The sequence below is a fragment of the Salvelinus namaycush genome, unplaced genomic scaffold, assembly GCF_016432855.1.
Source record: "Salvelinus namaycush isolate Seneca unplaced genomic scaffold, SaNama_1.0 Scaffold6, whole genome shotgun sequence".
Classification (NCBI taxonomy): domain Eukaryota; kingdom Metazoa; phylum Chordata; class Actinopteri; order Salmoniformes; family Salmonidae; genus Salvelinus; species Salvelinus namaycush.
Window position 1 is genome coordinate 604,889 of NW_024061308.1, and position 20,112 is coordinate 625,000.

General features: G+C 42.2%; 1 protein-coding gene across 1 annotated transcript in view; it reads left to right on the forward strand.

Moving 5' to 3' along the window:
- Window positions 1-16,451: 16,451 nt before the first annotated feature.
- LOC120042003 (G1/S-specific cyclin-D2-like) overlaps window positions 16,452-20,112 on the forward strand; it is a 29,921-nt gene continuing 26,260 nt past the window's right edge. Inside the window, exons 1-2 of the mRNA XM_038986878.1 lie at window positions 16,452-16,831; window positions 18,176-18,391. Of these exons, the coding sequence (XP_038842806.1) occupies window positions 16,637-16,831; window positions 18,176-18,391 (411 nt within the window). The 5' untranslated portion in view covers window positions 16,452-16,636. The remainder of the gene's footprint in view (window positions 16,832-18,175; window positions 18,392-20,112) is intronic.

The window sequence follows — 20,112 nt, forward strand, 5'->3', positions numbered from 1 at the left end:
TAAACTCATATAACTCGATTTAAAATAACTACATTATGATGTCTTTAACACCTATATCGAATAAAATCAGAGCCGGATATATCTAAGGCCTATAACGAGAGCTTTCCAGAATGCCATCCTGAGGTCTGTCTCGCGTCATGGCGAACGTTGAAAAGAGTGCACCCCACGTTCCAAGACCATTTATATGGCCTCAGATCTGCCTAGCAACTCCATTCCAATTCTCACTGCTTGCTGACATCTAGGGGAAGGCGTATGCAGTACATGTCGACCAATAGAATACATAAAAATTAATAAACTGACCCTGGAACAGATTGCCTGATTTCAGATTTCTCACTTCCTGACAGGAAGTTTGCTCCAACTTGAGTTCTGTTTTACTCACAGATATAATTCAAACGGTTTTAGAAACTAGAGAGTGTTTTCTATCCAATAGTAATAATAATATGCATATTGTACGAGAAAGAATTGAGTACGAGGCAGTTTAATTTGGGAACGAATTTTTACAAAGTGAAAACAGCACCCCCTATTGAGAAAAGGTTAACTTCCCTGCCACCAACACGCACCTGTTACAACTGATTGGCTCAAACGCATTAACCTTTCAGGGCTACCCATCCCGGATCCGGGAGCATCCTCATCAAAAAAGCTGACTAGCATAGCCTAGCCTAACGGGACAGGGATATCATATAATATAATTTCATGAAATCACAAGTTCAATACAGCAAATGAAAGATAAACATCTTGTGAATCCAGCCATCATTTCCGATTTTTAAAATGTTTTACAGCGAAAACACAATATGTATTTATATTAGCTAACCACAATAGCCAAACACACAACGCCATGTTTTCACCATGTTTCCACCGCATAGGTAGCTTTCACAAAACCCAGAAATAGAGATAAAATTAATCACTAACCTTGAACAACTTCATCAGATGACAGTCTTATAACATCATGTTATACAATACATTTATGTTTTGTTCGAAAATGTGCATATTTGAGGTATAAATCGTAGTTTTACATTGCAGCCACCATCACAAATAGCACCAAAACAGCCAGAATAATTACAGAGAGCAACGTGAAATAAATAAATACTCATCATAAAACATTTATGAAAAATACATGGTGTACAGCAAATGAAAGATAAACATCTTGTGAATCCAGCCAATATTTGCAATTTTTTAAGTGTTTTACAGCGAAAACACAATATAGAATTATATTAGCTTACCACAATAGCCAAACACACAAAGCCATTTATTCACCGCCAATAGAGGTTCACAAAAACCAGCAATAGAGATAAAATGAATCACTAACCTTTGGACAACTTCATCAGATGACAGTCTTATAACATCAGGTTATACAATACATTTATGTTTTGTTCGAAAATGTGCATATTTAGAGCTGCAAATCGTGGTTATACATTGTGAGTACGTAGCAACAATTCACCAAAATGTCCGGAGATATTTTGGACAGTCACCTAATCTAACCAAAGAACTCATCATAAACTTTACTAAAAAATACATGTTGTACAGCAAATGAAAGATACACTGGTTCTTAATGCAACCGCTGTGTTAGATTTTTAAAAATAACTTTACTACAACATACAGCATGCATTATTGTGAGACAGCGCTCACCTATTCTCCGCCGTGTTGGAGCCAACATATTACACAAAAATACGAAATAACATCATAAATATTCTCTTACTTTTGCTGATCTTCCATCAGAATGTTGTGCAAGGAGTCCTAGTTCCAGAATAAATCGTTGTTTGGTTTTAGAATGTCCATTTCTTCTGTCGAATTAGCAACTTTGGCTAGCATTGTGGCGCGAACATGCCCATCAACTCTTGGCGCCTGGAACGAAAAATTCCAAAATTCCCAATAAACGTTGAATAAACTGGTCAAACTCGGTTGAAAATCCTACTTTATGATGTTCTTCTCATATGTATCCAATAAATTCAGAGCCGGAGCAATTCGTCGTGTATACCGAACGCTTTTCAGAAGACAATGTGAGGTTCCCCTGCGCGCAGTTGAAAACTGACAAAAGAGCGGACCTGTCACTCCAAAAGCTCTTATTCGGCCTCACATCAAGCTAGACACCCCATTCAACCTTCTACTGCCTGTTGACATCTAGTGGAAGGCGTATGAAGTGCATACAGATCCATAAATAAAAGCCAGTTGAATAGGCAGGCCCTGACACAGAGCCTCATTTTCAGAATTTTCACTTCCTGTATGGAAGTTTGCTGCCAAATGAGTTCTGTTTTACTCACAGATATAATTCAAACAGTTTTAGAAACTTCAGAGTGTTTTCTATCCAATAGTAATAATAATATGCATATTGTATGATCTAGAACAGAGTACGAGGCCGTTTAATTTGGGCACGATTTTTTCCAAAGTGAAAACAGCGCCCCCCTATTAAGAAGAAGTTTTAAGAAGGAAAGAAATTCCACAAATTAACTTTTAATAAGGCACATGGATTTCTTATTTATATTTTTGGGGTGGGGGGCTCTGGGGGAGGGTCTCGGATAGTTGAGGGGCAGCTCTCGAGAACTGTAGGGAGGATCATGGAGGGCTGGTGGCCTGGTGGTTGGGAGCTTGGGCTGAGGCTGATGCAATACGTATGATATGTTACGTATTCTAGCTAGGAGGCTTGTAACGTTCGTCTTGTGGTGAATGAACGGACCAAGGCGCAGCAGGTGAGGAATACATACTAATTTATTTAAATGACAGACGAAAAACACTGACAAAACACTAGAACAAACTACAAAACAATAAACGAAGGCAACAGACCTGAAACAAACAAACTTACATATAGACGAAGAACGCACGAACAGGAACAGACTACCTAAAACGAACGAACAAACGAAACAGTCCCATGTGGTAAACACAGACACAGGAACAATCACCCACAAACAAACAGTGAGAACAACCTACCTTAATATGGCTCTCAGAGGAAACGACACACACCTGCCTCTAATTGAGAACCATACCAGGCAAACCATTAACCCAACATAGAAAACACATAACATAGACTACCCACCCCAACTCACGCCCTGACCAATTAAACGCATACAAAACAACAGAAAACAGGTCAGGAACGTGACAGAACCCCCCCCTCAAGGTGCGAACTCCGGGCGCACCCCTAAAACTCAAGGGGAGGGTCTGGGTGGGCATCTGTCCGCGGTGGCGGCTCCAGCGGTGGACGAGGACACCACTCCACCACTGTCTTTGTCCCCCTCCTTAGCGTCCTCTGAGTGGCGACCCTCGCCCCCGACCATGGTCCAGGAACCTTCACCAAAGCCCCTCCTAGATAGAGGAGACAACTCAGGACAGAGAGGTAGCTCAGGACAAAGAGGTAGCTCAGGACAAAGAGGTAGCTCAGGACAGAGAGGTAGCTTAGGACAGAGGGACAACTCTGGACTACTGGCAGCTCCGGACTGAGTGGCAGCTCCGGACTGAGTGGCAGCTCCGGACTGAGTGGCAGCTCCGGACTGTAGGGCAGCTCCGGACTGGAGGGCAGCTCCGGACTGGAGGGCAGCTCATGACTGGAGGGCAGCTCATGACTGGAGGGCAGCTCATGACTGGAGGGCAGCTCATGACTGTAGGGCAGCTCATGACTGTAGGGCAGCTCATAACTGTAGGGCAGCTCATGACTGTAGGGCAGCTCATGACTGTCTGGCGGCTCTGGCAGCTCCTGACTGGCTGACGTCTCTGGCATCTCCTGACTGGCTGGCGTCTCTGGCAGCTCCTGACTGGCTGGCGGCTCTGGCAGCTCCTGACTGGCTGGCGGCTCTGGCAGCTCCTGACTGGCTGGTGGCTCTGGCAGCTCCTGACTGACGGACGGCTCTAGCGGCTCCTGACTGACGGACGGCTCTAATGGCTCGGGACAGACGGGCGGCTCTAATGGCTCGTGGCAGACAGATGGCTCAGATGGCGCTGGGCAGACAGATGGCTCAGATGGCGCTAGGCAGACAGATGGCTCAGACGGCGCTGGGCAGACGGATGGCTCAGACGGCGCTGGGCCGACGGATGGCTCAGACGGCGCTGGGCAGACGGATGGCTCAGACGGCGCTGGGCAGACGAGCAGTGCAGGCGGCGTTGAGCAGACGAGCAGCGCAGGCAGTTCAGACGGCGCTGGGCAGGCAGGCAGCTCAGACGGCGCTGGACAGACGAGCAGTGCAGGCAGTTCAGACGGCACTGGGCAGGCAGGCAGCTCTGACCCGCTGAGGCGCACAGTAGGCCTGGTGCGTGGTGCCGGAACTGGTGGTACCGGACTGGAGACACGCACCTCAAGGCTAGTGCGGGGAGCAGGAACAGGGCACACTGGACTCTCGATGCGCACTATAGGCCTGGTGCGTGGTACCGGCACTGGTGGTACCGGGCTGAGGGCACGCACCTCAGGGCGAGTGCGGGGAGAAGGAACAGTGCGTACAGGGCTCTGAGGACGCACAGGAGGCTTGGTGCGTGGTGCCGGAACTGGTGGTACCGGGCTGAGGGCACGCACCTCAGGGCGAGTGCGGGGAGAAGGAACAGTGCGTACAGGGCTCTGGAGAAGCACAGGAGGCTTGGTGCGTGGTGTAGGCACTGGTGGTACTGGGCTGGGGCCACGCACCATAAGGCGAGTGCGGGGTGCTGGAACTGGAGGTACTGGGCTGGGGCGGGAAGGTGGCGCCGGATATACCGGACCGTGCAGGCGTACTGGCTCCCTTGAGCACTGAGCCTGCCCAACCTTACCTGGTTGCATGCTCCCCGTAGCCCGTCCAGTGCGGGGAGGTGGAATAACCCGCACTGGGCTGTGTTGGCGAACCGGGGACACCATGCGTAAGGCTGGTGCCATGTACACCGGCCCGAGGAGACGTACTGGAGGCCAGATATGTAGAGCCGGCTTCATGGCACTTGGCTCAATGCTCACTCTAGCCCGCCCAGTGCAGGGAGGTGGAATAACCCGCACCGGGCTATGCACCCGTACAGGAGACACCGTGCGCTCTTCCGCATAACATGGTGTCTGCCCGTACTCCCGCTCTCCACGGTAAGCATGGGAAGTGGGCGCAGGTTTCCTACCTGCCCTCGCCACACTACCCTTTAGCCCCCCCCCCCCCAAGAAATTTTTGGGTGAGCCTCTCGGGCTTCCGTGCTAGACGTGTCCCCTCATAACACCGGTTCCTCTCTCCGGTTGCCTCCGCTCTCCGAGCTGCCTCCAGCTGTTCCCATGGGAGGCGATCCTTTCCAGCCAGGATCTCCTCCCATGTGTAGCAACCCTTGCCGTCCAAAACATCCTCCCATGTCCATTCCTCCTTCGTGCGCTGTCTCTCTCTCCCGTTACACCGCTGCTTGATCCTTTGTTGGTGGGTGATTCTGTAACGTTCGTCTTGTGGTGAATGAACGGACCAAGGCGCAGCAGGTGAGGAATACATACTAATTTATTTAAATGACAGACGAAAAACACTGACAAAACACTAGAACAAACTACAAAACAATAAACGAAGGCAACAGACCTGAAACAAACGAACTTACATATAGACGAAGAACGCACGAACAGGAACAGACTACCTAAAATGAACGAACAAACGAAACAGTCCCATGTGGTAAACACAGACACAGGAACAATCACCCACAAACAAACAGTGAGAACAACCTACCTTAATATGGCTCTCAGAGGAAACGACACACACCTGCCTCTAATTGAGAACCATACCAGGCAAACCATTAACCCAACATAGAAAACACATAACATAGACTACCCACCCCAACTCACGCCCTGACCAATTAAACACATACAAAACAACAGAAAACAGGTCAGGAACGTGACAAGGCTAGGTGGCGAACGTTAGCTAGCTGACTAATTTTATCTAGGCTAGGGGTTAGGGCTTAGGTTAAGTTTAAGGATAGGGTTAAGTTTAGGAGTTAGGTTAAAGGGTTAAGGTTAGGGTTAGGGGAAGGGTTAGCTAAAGGGGTTAAGGTTAGGGGAAGGGTTAGCTAACAGGGTTAAGGTTATGATTGGGGGAAGGGTTAGCTAACATGCTAAGTAAACTCAGCAAAAAAAGAAACGTTCCTTTTTCAAGACCCTGTCTTTCAAAGATAATTCCTAAAAATCAAAATAACTACACAGATCTTCATTGTAATGGGTTTAAACACTGTTTCCCATGCTTGTTTGATGAACAATAAAGAATTAATGAACATGCACCTGTGGAACGGTCGTTAAGACACTAACAGCTTACAGACGGTAGGCAATTAAGGTCACAGTTATGAAAACTTAGGACACTAAAGAGGCCTTTCTACTGATTCTGAAAAACACCAAAAGAAAGATGCCCAGGGTCCCTGCTCATCTGCGTGAACAAGCCTTAGGCATGAGGACTGCAGATGTGGCCAGGGCAATAAATTGCAATGTCCGTACTGTGAGATGCCTAAGACAGCACTACAGGGAGACAGGATGGACAGCTGATGGTCCTCGCAGTGGTAGACCATGCATAACAACACCTGCACCGGATCGGTACATCCGAACATCACACCTGCGGGACAGGTACAGGATGGCAACAACAACTGCCGAGTTACACCAGGAACGCACAATCACTTCATTAGTGCTCAGACTGTCCGCAATAAGCTGAGAGATGCTGGACTGAGGGCTTGTAGGCCTGTTGTAAAGCAGGACCTCACCAGACATCACCGGCAACAACGTCGCCTATGGGCACAAACCCACCGTCGCTGGACCAGACAGGACTGGCAAAAACTGCTCTTCACTGATGAGTCGCGGTTTTCTCACCAGGGGTGATGGTCGGATTCGCGTTTATCGTCGAAGGAATGAGCGTTACTCCGAGGCCTGTACTCTGGAGCGGGATCGATTTGGAGGTGGAGGGTCTGGGACGGTGTGTCACAGCATCATCGGACTGAGCTTGTTGTCATTGCAAGCAATCTCAATGCTGTGCATTACAGGGAAGACATCCTCCTCCCTCATGTGTTACCCTTCCTGCTTATCCTGACATGACCCTCCAGCATGACAATGCCACCAGGCATACTGCTCGTTCTGTGCGTGATTTCCTGCAAGACAGGAATGTCAGTGTTCTGGCCAGCGAAGAGCCCGGATCTCAATCCCATTGAGCACGTCTGGGACCTGTTCGATCGGAGGGTGAGGGCTAGGGCCATTCTCCCCAGAAATGTCCGGGAACTTGCAGGTGCCTTGGTGGAAGAGTGGAGTAACATCTCACAGCAAGAACTGGCAAATCTGGTGCAGTCCATGAGGAGGAGATGTACTGCAGTACTTATTGCAGCTGGTGGCCACACCAGATACTGACTGTTACTTTTGATTTTGACCCCCCTTTGTTCAGGGACACATTATTCAATTTATGTTAGTCACATGTCTGTGGAACTTGTTCAGTTTATGTCTGTTGTTGAATCTTGTTATGTTCATACAAATATTTACACATGTTAAGTTTGCTAAAAAATAAATGCAGTTGACATTGAGAGGATGTTTCTTTTTTTGCTGAGTTTAGTTGCAAAGTAGCTAAAAATAATTAAGTAGTTAAAAAGTAGCCAATTAACTAAAATGCTGAAGTTGTCTGTTATGAGATTCGAACTCACAACCTTTGAGTTGCTTGACATTCATGTTATAATCCCACCCATCCCCCCCTTTCATTTTTGCATTAAGTAACCATCTGTCTTAAGTAACGTACCAAACGTAACATATAATATGAGTTAACGGTATTTACATTTACTATGTTACGTCTAGTCTATGAAACCAGGCTGGATGTGCAAGTGAGAGCGTGAACATTTGTGTGTGTGTGTGTGTGTGTGTGTGTGTGTGTGTGTGTGTGTGTGTGTGTGTGTGTGTGTGTGTGCGTGCGTGCGTGCGTGCGTGCGTGCGTGCGTGCGTGCGTGCGTGCGTGCGTGCGTGCGTGCGTGCGTGCGTGCGTGCGTGCGTGCGTGCGTGCGTGCGTGCGTGCGTGCGTGCGTGTGTGTGTGCGTGCGGGCGTGCGTGCGTCATCTCTACATCTGTGTCAGTGTTTGTCTTCAACCAGCAACATGTGTTTTATGGTTGTTTTTTTGTCTTCCCAGACTGTTCCATGTTAATATTAGATATACCAGATGAGTCAACACCTGATGGGTATGGATGGAATATTAGAGTGGTATAATTGTTTAAATAATCTAGTTTATCTTTACTATACCCAGGTCCTGATCTCATGTAACATCTGTTTGTGCTGGAGACCTTCGGGGCCCTGACCTAACCACACACACTGCAGGGAATATGGGGCCCTTACCCACTGTGCATGTACGCAGCAACGTTCAGGTGTTTGCAATGACACGACAATGAGCACATCAAGCCTTGAAACACTGTCAATTTTTTTCTGGGTTTCAAAGTCAATAGAAGAGCATCTTAAATACAGCTGCAGGCAGAAAGGTCTCTGTGCCACCTTATTCCCACTTTCTCAATTCAACTTGCGGAGAACACATAGTTAAACCTTTCACGTTTGCAATGCTTTTTGTCTGTTTGACAAACATAATGTCAATAGGCAGCATTTTTCTGTTCCCAACAGGAAGAGGTGCATGAATCATACATTAAACATGATTTGTATGAATGACTCACTCAGAGGTAGCATTTCTTTCTCTGGGCGATTTGCAGCAGGTGTCAAAATTGGGTCACTCAACTTAAACTGTATGCTGTATGATCAGGATTACAGTTGACGTGTAGACAAATGAGGTATCAATCCATGTATTTTTTCCTTTGGATGATTCTGAAGCATTCCCATCAATGAATGCCAAAGTACTTTATCGTTTAATATACAGTTCCAAGTATAAAATAATATTATTTTTTTAAATTCTGAGCATGTAATATAGCTATTTTTGTATTAGTATTTTAATTATTTGATTTCATCTTTATCAAGGGTGACAATAATTTTGGACATGACTTCAGAGACAAAATGTCATTGAACCTCCCAGGGGATTGGTTGACTTTCATTCCATCTGTCTCTCTATCTGTCTCAAACTGACATCTGTCTGAGAGAACATATTGAGGATAAATTAAAGTCTGAAGTTTGAAGCCCATGCAATGTTTTCACTCAGACAACGAAGGGAACACATTCTTTAGGAACTAGCCATCAGAGTCATCAGTTCATTAGGGCACACAACATAAAATGTTTTTAACGTCCAGGTGGTCTCTCCTGGACGTTAAGTTTTCTTTTGTTTGGTGCCTAATGAACACTACCCATTGGACTGTCTTGCAGTACAATAAAAGGTTGTGATGATACACATTTGGTTTGGACATGTGGGTGGAAGTCTTCAGGGTGTTTTTGCTCCCTCTGGATCAACGTTTCAAATGACCAGGAATCAGGAGTGCCTTTTTGTGCAGAATTACACCATGAGGGACACAACCTGCCCCCAGAGAGTCCTTTCAAGGCCCCTTGGACCAACAATGCCTTTATTTTTACTTGTGGGTTGCAAAGGAAAGGAGGGGAAAAAAGCTTAGGCTCTGGAATGATATTGGTAAGCAGTTGTTGCATGAGTGACAAACTTAAGGGCTACCGATATGAACATTGGAAAATCCTAGAGAAGCAGTGGGGTGAAGACACAACAGCAGCTGACCTGCTCCGCTCAAAACTGTGCAGTTGTGTTCTCCGACAAATGTGAGAAGAAAGGAAAACCTATATTAAGTATCCTCTGGATGGGCAAGGGAATAGTTACTATCCTTGGCAAGCTGTGCCCCAGATCTTCCCTCTCCTCTCATCTCCTCTGATGAGTTCATGAAAGATTGTTGGTGGAGTTCAAAAGGCAGGGTCAAGCATGTGAGAGAGGAGGGAAGAGTAAATAAAGGTAAATGAATAGCAGACTGGCTCTTCTCTGTTGGCAGAGGGAGGGTTTGTCTAGTTGGTGCTCTACAGACATCCTTGTATGTCCCATGCAGGTAGAACAACATCAACTATGTCCTCTGTGGAGAGACCCACACGTCCCTCAATGTGCTGTCAGCAACCCCTTTGATAGATTGCTTTTAGTTATAAATGCTTTAACTTGTATTTTTGTTTTACTTTTCAAGAGCTGTTTCTTTGATTGATTCTAAGGATTTGCTTCAAAAACATATGAGAAGAAATGTGGCTGAAGTTGGTGTTTTTAAGATTTGTTGCATAACAACCAGAATACAGCTACGTGTTATTAATTTATCTTTGTCTGTGTCTAGATCACATCGGTTCCCAAGGTTTTTGTGGCATGCACCTGCAAATATTGTAATATCAGTCATATGATACAAGACTATTGCAACTTTGTAACTGATTGTAACCACCCCCAAATAGCATATGAGAATGTTTGAAGCATGTACCTCTTGTCGGCAGCATCAATTCATCTCTCTAACAGGGAGGTTATTCACCTTGCCCCCTCAGACGCCCACCCCTCGCCCCCCGAAACGTTGGGAGATGACAATTAAACATAGATATTTTGCTCTTTCCCTTGTTTTTGGACTTAATGAGACAAAAACAGGTTTAAAGAAATTGCAGGAGGACATATTTGCATACAGAATGTCTGATGGAGTTTGCCTGTGAGTTTACAGCCCTGGTCATTGGTGCCAAATTTGCATTGTAACATCAGTAATAGAATGGTGAGAATAAAGAATAAAAACATCCCACAGGTGCATGAGCTTCCAGGGACAACCCTCGTGAATTTAGTAAGTTGGTTTCTAAAACATATCAGAGTATGGAAAGGGGTTGAGAATGTAGCCTGTAGCATTCGATTATTCTTCATTATTCTTAATTTCTTTATTTTTACTTTTTGGATTATGTGCATATTGTTGTGTATTGCTAGGTATTTTTACTGCATTGTTGGAGTTAGAAACACAAGCATTTCGCTGCACCTATGATAACATCTGCAAATCTGTGTATTCGAGCAATAAACTTTGATTAGATTATTTTTAATCAATACATTACACATAGTTACTTTCACTAAATAGTCAAATGAGCTGGCTCTCTAGATATCCCTCCTATTCTCTTTCCATGTGTGTGGTTTAGAATAGCTTTTACTCCTTTATCCATTCTCTCTGTACACTCTTAGAAAAAAGGGTTCCGAAGGGTTTTTCGACTGTCCCTATAGGAGAACGCTTTTTGGTTCCAGGTAGAACCCTTTTGGGTTCCACGTAGAACCCTCTGTCAAAAGATTTCTTCATGGAACCCAAAAGTGTTTTACCTGGAACCAAAAATGGTTCCTCAAAGGGTTTTCCTATGGGGATAGCCGTAGGATAACACTTTTTTTCTAAGAGTTATGCCACTTCGTCTTTAAGAAATGTGGTCAAAACATATTATAATCGAATCAAATTAATCTGTTTGGCTGAATCAAACATGGATGTATGTGTTCCTAATCTAACGTGTTGTGTTTCAAGCAGACAATTTGGATTGTGTGAAATACGCAGTGTTGGGTGGTTATGCAGACTAAGCTATGGCTAACTGGCTTTCTGGTTCTGTCTATTGTCCAGATAGCCTACAGACTGTACTGTGTCTGCACTCTACGATTAGGAGGGATACAGGACACTATTATTACACCGTTGAATTTGCACTTCTTTGTTGATATCAGCTAAAACATTACTGTTATGTAAATAAGTCTAACCAATGGAGCATTGCAAACAGCCTGGTATTGTGGTATGGATGGACAAGTTATTTCTGTTTTGTTATTGTTTTACTCAGACATCTGCAGTTGTTCAACCACAACAAAATAACAGAAATGCTGTTATAAGCTATGAGCATGTGTGAAATAAGCAAATTATAAACATGCATAAGATGTTTTGAACTGAAACATTTAGTGTATATTATTGATAGCATATTTTGTAGCAACTGATCTCTCATGACCGCCTAATGTGCAGTCTTACTACATGGTTGTTACTACATGGAGTAGTAACGTAATATCTTTTGATGCTTGTGTGTGACAAGCTAAGGAGACTTGCAGGAAATAGAGTTTGTATTGCTTTGTAAGTGTCAACCACATAACTTGCCTGACAAGGTTCTGCTTTATACTCCATAGATTATATTTTTTGATGACAATGTCAGGGGAGTTCTTAATGTTAAAACGTCTTAATTAACTCTTTGAATTACCATAAGAGTGAATGGTGAGTTTGTTACACAAGTACATTACTTTGCAGTGTTTGGAGTCAGCCAATGAGGCAGTTAGTGAATGGTGAACACATGTAAACGCAGAGTGGGGTGGAGTCACTAGTTGGACCTCCTATCAATTGGCATTAACACTGTATGCACATGTTTTTTGTCATACAAAACTTCTGACCCTGTCATGGTTGATTTATTCTAATGTTTTATTACATCAAGAATATGTTGTATTTATTTGGTCATTTTTAGGGAATATTTCCTCCGCTTTTCACAGTTATCACATGTAACACAACACTTTTTGGGTTTCAATTGCTGCTTTTATAACAACATATAAATGCTATTAAAATGTTCACCCCAGGTCAAAAGTATGGAATAAGAGAACAAAAGCTATTTCTATAAATAACATTAGTATATATATTAATTTTGGAAATGAAATAGTGAACTTTATTAATGTTGTTATGGTATAAATAATTGAATGGTTTAATTTAATTATATTTAATCAACCCATTCTTTAAACACTATTAACAAGGTTATTGTTAACATTGAAACAGTCTTTTTTAAATAATTTCAAATATAAAACTTAATAAAAGGACAAATATAATATATATTGGTGCATGCAGTCTGAAATTATCAAACCAAACCATACAGTCTGAAGTCATTCAAACCAAGAACCTACAGAGTGGATTTGCCTCTTTCTACCTTTTGCCCTCTAATATGGTCTGTGAGACATCTAGTTACTTGTTCGATTTATTAGATTTTTCATGTGTACGTGAATAACAAAATGTGTTTTTGTGTTTTCATATAGGCCTATGTTAATTATCTGGTTAGAAAGATGTTATTCTTTCATTGCAGAACTGCACTAATACCAGCTTGCAGCTGTGGCACTCGGCTGCAGGTGTGTTAGAATTATCTATAGGAAGCAACATTCCACGTGTTTTTCAAAACATACTTCTATCACCTGCCATAATTGAGTTTATCTAGAAATCAGACAACTTTCAAACAACCTAATTTAGTAACATTATGGAAATGGAATATTTTCAGAATTCCTTTTTGAACCTGTTTGATAATTATTTTGTAATAGTTTCAAACACAGTTCCATGTAGCAGCCCAATGAAGACATTATGGTTGTTTCATTTGATGTATAATGTATATGTAAACATGCTCAAAGGGAGGATAAACAATATTTCTCAGAAATATACTATGAACAGTTGTTGGGAAATTATCAACATTTATGAATTTGAAAGTACAACCTATGTTTGTTGGTATAGACATTCTAGATGGTTTTCAGTTCAAATATGTCAATTTTCAGAATTTTGAATGTTAAAGGTTTCTTTTTCTTTAGATTGTTTATAGTCTATTGCTGTCATTTGTAGAACATTGAAACCTTAAACTCATAAAGTTCCTTCCAAAATTCCCATGTCTGTTAATTTGACACATTTTGAAAACATCATAATTCCTGTTTTGATGTCAGCAACCCACTTGTGCCTTAAGTATGCTGCCTAGCTTACCCCACACTTGCATTATCTTCCCGTTATTTCAAAACCTTATGTAGGCTGTTTCATACCACTTTGAGTAAACTTTGAGAAAAACCATTGCAGTCACGGGTGAGGTGAGATAACTTTTCAAACTTCCCTATCAAATCAAAATAAAGTTTGAAACAAATGTTGCAATATTCTTTAGTTTGTGTCCCATTGGATATCATGTTAATTGCATGCATCTGGGAAATAATGTAGCGCCTCCGCTGCGTTTGACGCTCCTCAGAGCCTGCGATGACGTCATTATTCCGCGAAAATGCAGCATGGTTCTTTCAGGCTACAGTGCTGAGCCGCTACTGTAGTCGTAGAATGTTTGTCGAATGGTATGTGGTCGCTGATTTACCTTTTTTTTTTGTTGCATTTGTTCGATGACATTGTAAACTTTAACCTTAGCATCATAAGAAATCTACCATAACTTGGGGATTGGGGATCTTAATGTTCAAAGTGTTGTGTTCCAAAGAGAGTTTAAACACTACATTTTCCATTTGATAACATCTGCAGCAAAACGATTGTTGGAAGTAAGAACACGAATGGGCTTATTGGGCTGTCTTTATTTTTCACTTTGTTTAACATGCTGTCCAAGAAATGGACATAAAAAAGTAATTTCTGATGGCAGTGACAGGTGCATGAGCAAGTCATGAGATGCAGAGGCAATCAGAACACGAACAGCCTAAAATAAGTCCCCATTTTGAAAGCCGAAATATGATAAATAGGTTGAAATATGAATGAATGGATAGTATAACAAATGCATATTGACACCCGAGGAGGTGGTTGAGAAGCATGGCCATCAAGGCGCTTCACAAGCGTATCTGTCTGGCAAAGTATAAACTTCAATTGGACATGATTGTGCGCATGTTGGCTTAATGTAGTCTACTACTGCATCGTTTTATGCATTATATGTGTGAGCCTTTAAGATCAGTCATTATGGCACAAATGGGTTTGCACGATGTAGAATGTTGATTGTTTATTCTGTCTGAGGGAAATAATTTATCCCAGAATAATTCATTGAAATGCGTCAGGGACACGATAAATATCTGGGGGAACTCCCCCTATACACTGCCACAAAACGAGCAACTTTCTGGATGTGTAGGCTAGTAGTCTATACTATTGTTCGTTGAAAAAGATCCCTTATTGTCTTTGATGTAGTCGTTCTTGTAGTCCAAAACATTCCGACAGAAGGGGGGGTTAATCACTCAGTGCCTCATTCATGTAGTTGTAATATTTGTGGTTGTCATAACAACATAATAGGTTATCATGGAACCAATTAAGAAACAGTTATAGCCTCAGCCTAGGCTATATTTCTCAAATTTTTGCGTATAATAAACATGTTATAGAAATGTTGATCTTTATTGTAGTAGCTTAGTCTGCTTGTCGAACTTCTTACTTTTAAAAGTCTAACTGTTTTTTAGTTAAAACTTTAAAATGTGTGTGATGTGGAGGTTTCATCCATTTGGAATGTGTTGCTTTGCCATGTCTGAATTGCTTGATTGTTGGATGCAATTTTACGATTTCTATCTATGCTAGGGGGGCAATAACATCAGCTAATCGTGTGAATTGATAAATAGTTAGTTATTGTAGGAGTTGGACTGCCCTGGTTCTCCGAACATAGCCTATGCAATAGAATTCTGCCCAGTAACAATCGGCAAGCCTCGATCACGCGCAGAAGACCTATTGGCTATATGCAAACTGTGACATGGGGAGGAAACTATCTCGAGACAAAAAATGCTTTAAAGAGACATTTCCCACTTCTCTCACAAGTACAAGAACAAAGGTGTTGCCTTTCAGACCGATAGAGACACCCACTCGAATGGAATTTAACAACTTTGAGCGCAACGGAAGACTGCCCCCAATCCATGCAGGATAGTCTAGTTGACTCATCTTTTGGGGTAGAATAGTATTAGAGACTAAGCTTTTTTGGCAAACTATCAGTTATGCTTAAAGCTCCTCCAACATTACACTGTAGCATATTTAAGAGACCTTTATCAAGGCATAATACCTAGAATTAAGTATTGGACATGGGTCCTATGTGTATCGTTCTGCATATGAGTGTAATGATCACAACCTCAGCCATATGGATTATATTTATATATGAATACATGCAGTTGTCCAATACAGAGCATAGGCTGTCTTCGTGGTGTTATCTATAAGAGAAGTTTGTCGCAACAACTTTTTTATGCTGCATTGCATTTCCTAGAAAGCTATCTCATTCAACCACAAGCGAGCTGTTGCTATATAAAAGATAGTTATGGTAGACCTTTGTGTGTGTGTGTGTGTGTGTGTGTGTGTGTGTGTGTGTGTGTGTGTGTGTGTGTGTGTGTGTGTGTGTGTGTGTGTGTGTGTGTGTGTGTCGGGGAGAGCGAGAGGGAGAGCGGGGCGATTAGAAGTTAATCAAGTGCATTCGAAAAAACAACAGAGCAAGCAAATCAACAAGGATACGTTTTTTTGTTGATAAACTGAAATACAGAAATAAAATTAGCCTAATGCATGTTTATGAAGTTGTCAACTTGGGTACATTGCTATTCCTGCATTCATAGCCTAGCCCTAGGCTACATCCCATCTGAAGGCAGAAAAACTGTACCCCTGACGAGTTTGAACTCGGTAACACTTGCTAAATGGATAAATTGTTACAATTATATAGCCTATATTATCCGAGTACATTTTCTCAATTTGTTCATGTGACGCATGGGCGGGGTTTTAATTGTGGTAATATTGTCATGATAAAATAAAATTAATATGAAGTTGTCATCTGAAAGTGGAGAGAAAAGAGGAACAAATGTTTGAGTAACTGCTCAACATAGTGTGGTCTGCGCTGCTGCTCGCGTCACTTTGGTCGGAAAAGGCAGGCTTAAAATGTAACGCCAGAAGAAAGTAGAAGCGAACTGAGGGGGAGAGGAAAAAGTTCGCAAGGAGAGGCAGGACTACTCTTGGGAGCCCTGCAGTCTCACTTTTATGCCTCCAAAATACTTTACTTCCAGTTTCTTTGCATCTAGCAATATTGTTATAGTATTTTCACAAGAATAATCCGGCTTTGTAAAAACTGAAACGACCATGGAGCTGCTTTGCCTCGAAATGGACACCATTTTAAGAGCTCGTCCTGATCCGAATATTCTGTGTGATGACAGGGTATTACAAAGCCTGTTGACCATTGAAGAACGATTTATTCCCCAATGTTCTTATTTCAAGTGCGTTCAGAAAGATATTCAGCCATTTATGCGGAGGATGGTTGCTACTTGGATGCTGGAGGTTTGTACCGAAATACTCTGTAGGCTCACGACTCATATCAAAACACACTAAAATCGGACCTTTCGCTCTGTCATTTTGTCCAGTTTGCATGGTGTGAGAAAGAGGAGGGTTGCACATCACATTGCCGAATATACAATCCTGATAGCCTATAATTAGCTTATCTTATTTATATGGTTTTATTTTTTGAACCAAGTCACTGACGATTATGTCTCAGATACATTGACAGGTGGTTACAGTGGTGTAGTCTCTCACCAGATAAAGCTTTTCTTTGCATAGGTCGGATCTAGGAAAGGTGCACGGGATTATTTGTTATATATTTTAAAATTGCCTAAATATGTCCATGCACACGTATGCAGTTCAATGCTAGCCCTATTCTAGCCTATATTCTAACGCCATGTTGTTTTTTCAGGAACTGTTACAGTTTTTCTGACGATTTTACAGATCATAAACGCTATACCTGTAGTTGATACGTGGCATAAATGAAAGAGCAGTGTCTAAACTACATAGTCATCATTGAAATAAATGCGAAATATTGATCAAACATTTTCTATTTATTTTTTAAATATTGGATCGCGGAAGGGGTGCGGGCCTTTCTATCCCTCTGGTCTCCTCATTGAAATCCGTCACCCAGGAATTAAGTTAGATTTTTTACACGTTGTTTGACATAATATGTTGGGAATTGTCTGAATAGAAACCTGACCGTCAGAGCTTGATTTTCATGTAAGAGTTATTTTACTAAGATTCATGAAATATTTTATATTAATTTTTGAAAATATATTTTGACCTGGCGGTGACGCACTTGAGAGCAGCCACATGCTACTTCGTTTTACATTTGACAATTATTTCGCATTTATCTTCAAATTACATGTTTATCAATTGTCGGGTCTGATGTGAAAGACATTGGTGTTCATTATGATGTGAAATTTATAGGTGTAGACAATTTATTTATATTTTTAAATATTTTAGGAAAATATGACGAAGGAAAAAAAGAGGTTCCGTACTGTGCTGCATGGGTGTTTTTTGGCTGGGGTAATTGTGACTTGAATTCATTTCTTACTGAAGGAATGTGATTCTATTGACAGCCTGTGCCTGAGAGCTTTTTCAAACATAGAAAATAATCTATTTAAAATGTATTGATGATGTCGCAACAACTCTGGGTGGGGCTCAATTATTGGCCAGGTCCCAAAGGGTTCGACGAATTTATATGCATATCTTACATTATTTCCTTAATTTCGTTATCATTTTTATGTTTCACATGTATTGAACACATTATAGGTAATTGAAATAACTGGAATTTGATGGTGCCAAATGTTGCACATTGTCACATGTCGCCTCTCTCTCTAGGTTTGTGAAGAACAGAAGTGCGAGGAAGAGGTGTTTCCCTTGGCAATGAACTACTTGGACAGATTTTTAGCCGTGGTTCCAACCAGAAAGTGTGATCTGCAACTTCTTGGAGCAGTTTGCATGTTCCTTGCATCCAAACTGAAAGAAACTCGTCCATTAACTGCAGACAAACTCTGCATCTACACTGATAACTCCATCAGACCACAGGAGCTGCTGGTAAGCAACATTTGGTTTCTGCCAGCAAAATGATGAGTTACATTTCAGATTGTTAATATGGCTTTGTCAAATATGAAACTCATGGCTATTTGTCAATGTTTATGTTATGGGCCATACCTCAAAGCCACCTACATATATATGTTTTATATTTATAAATATTAGATATGCTACTGTCCATTTTCTCTAAGGATAAACTATTATGGAATATAATTCACTGAAATCATCAGCAAACCTAGATTAAATGTTTGGACCCATCACTCTAGGAATGACCCAGAGTGCTTTGTCCCCCAAGAGTTATTCTGTACTACAGGTAACTGCCAAAATAAAGGAAACACCCACATTAAATGTGTTAATAGGGCGTTGAGCCACCACAAGCTGCCAGCACAGCTTCAATTCGCCTTGGCATAGATTCTACAAGAGTCTGGAACTCTATTGGAGGGATGAGACACAATTCTTCCACAAAAATTCTATAATTTGGTGATTTGTTGATGGTGGTGGAAAATGCTGTCTCAGGTGCCGCTCCAGAATCTCCCATAAGTGTCCAATTGTGTTGAGATCTGGTGACTGAGACACACACACCCTTTAAACCCCCTATGGTCTTTTGAGACCCCTCTTTCAAGGTCACTGAGAACTCTTCTAGCCATGGTAGGCAAAATTATGGGCAACTGGGCATGACCCTAGGCATGATGGGATGTTAATTGCTTAATTAACTCAGGAACCACACCTGTGTGGAAGCACCTGCTTTCACTATACTTTGTATCCTTGATTTACTCAAGTGTTTCCTTTATTTTGGCAGTTACCTGTATATTGGACTGTACGGTAGGTTTTTGTACAGTGGTCTCCATCACCATCTAGTGGCAAATATTTGCAGTAGAACGAGGTCAGCCGTTGAACTGAAGCCAAGGTTTAGATCCGAGGAGTGAGTGATCTTTAGAGACTTCAGTCTACAGAGAGGAAGTCCCACATATTGATGGTCCTGGCAAACAAAATGTTGTCTTTGACCTCAAGTTTGCTCTACTCAAGGTTTGACATAGATGTCTTCAAAGAATGGACACTTACAGGTTTTTGTAGATCCTGCTTCAAAAAGCACTTTTTCCAATGTTTTAGAAAACAATACTTATTACTTGCATACAGTACATTACAATTTTGCATTGGATTAGTTCACTAATTGGATGTCTTGGTTGTAGGCGCTCACAACGAGGTTTCACTTGAGCTGGTGTGGGTACATCCTGCTTGTCTTGGTTTGGGTTTCTGCTGCAGTCATTGGTATCCCAAAGTTAGAGCCGTGGCAATCTCATAGGGTCATGGTGGACCCAAGTGGTGGTGAACATTTAAATAGTCAGTTTCTCACATCAGAAAAGTATTTCCTCTGCGACGCTACATAAACATTCTTTAGTAAACAACAGTCAATCCCACCCATGTTGTGAAAGAGGCCGCATATTATTCAGCTGAGAGCTTGGGGGCTGCCTGGGCCTGACCCACCTCAGTTGATTGCTGATCCCAATGCTGTGGTACTAAGTATGTATGGGTTGGAGAGGCCAGCCATTCCCTGTGATGACAGGTCCTGCATCAGTGGTCTTAGGAGGAGGGACAGCCTCAGCCCCTATCTCTCATTGGTTGTTATTGTATTACTTGCTGACAGAAGCATGATCAACATCAGGTGAAGATTCACCTTTTGCTGGGAACTGGGCTGGACTGGACTGGGCTGAGCTGTATCCACC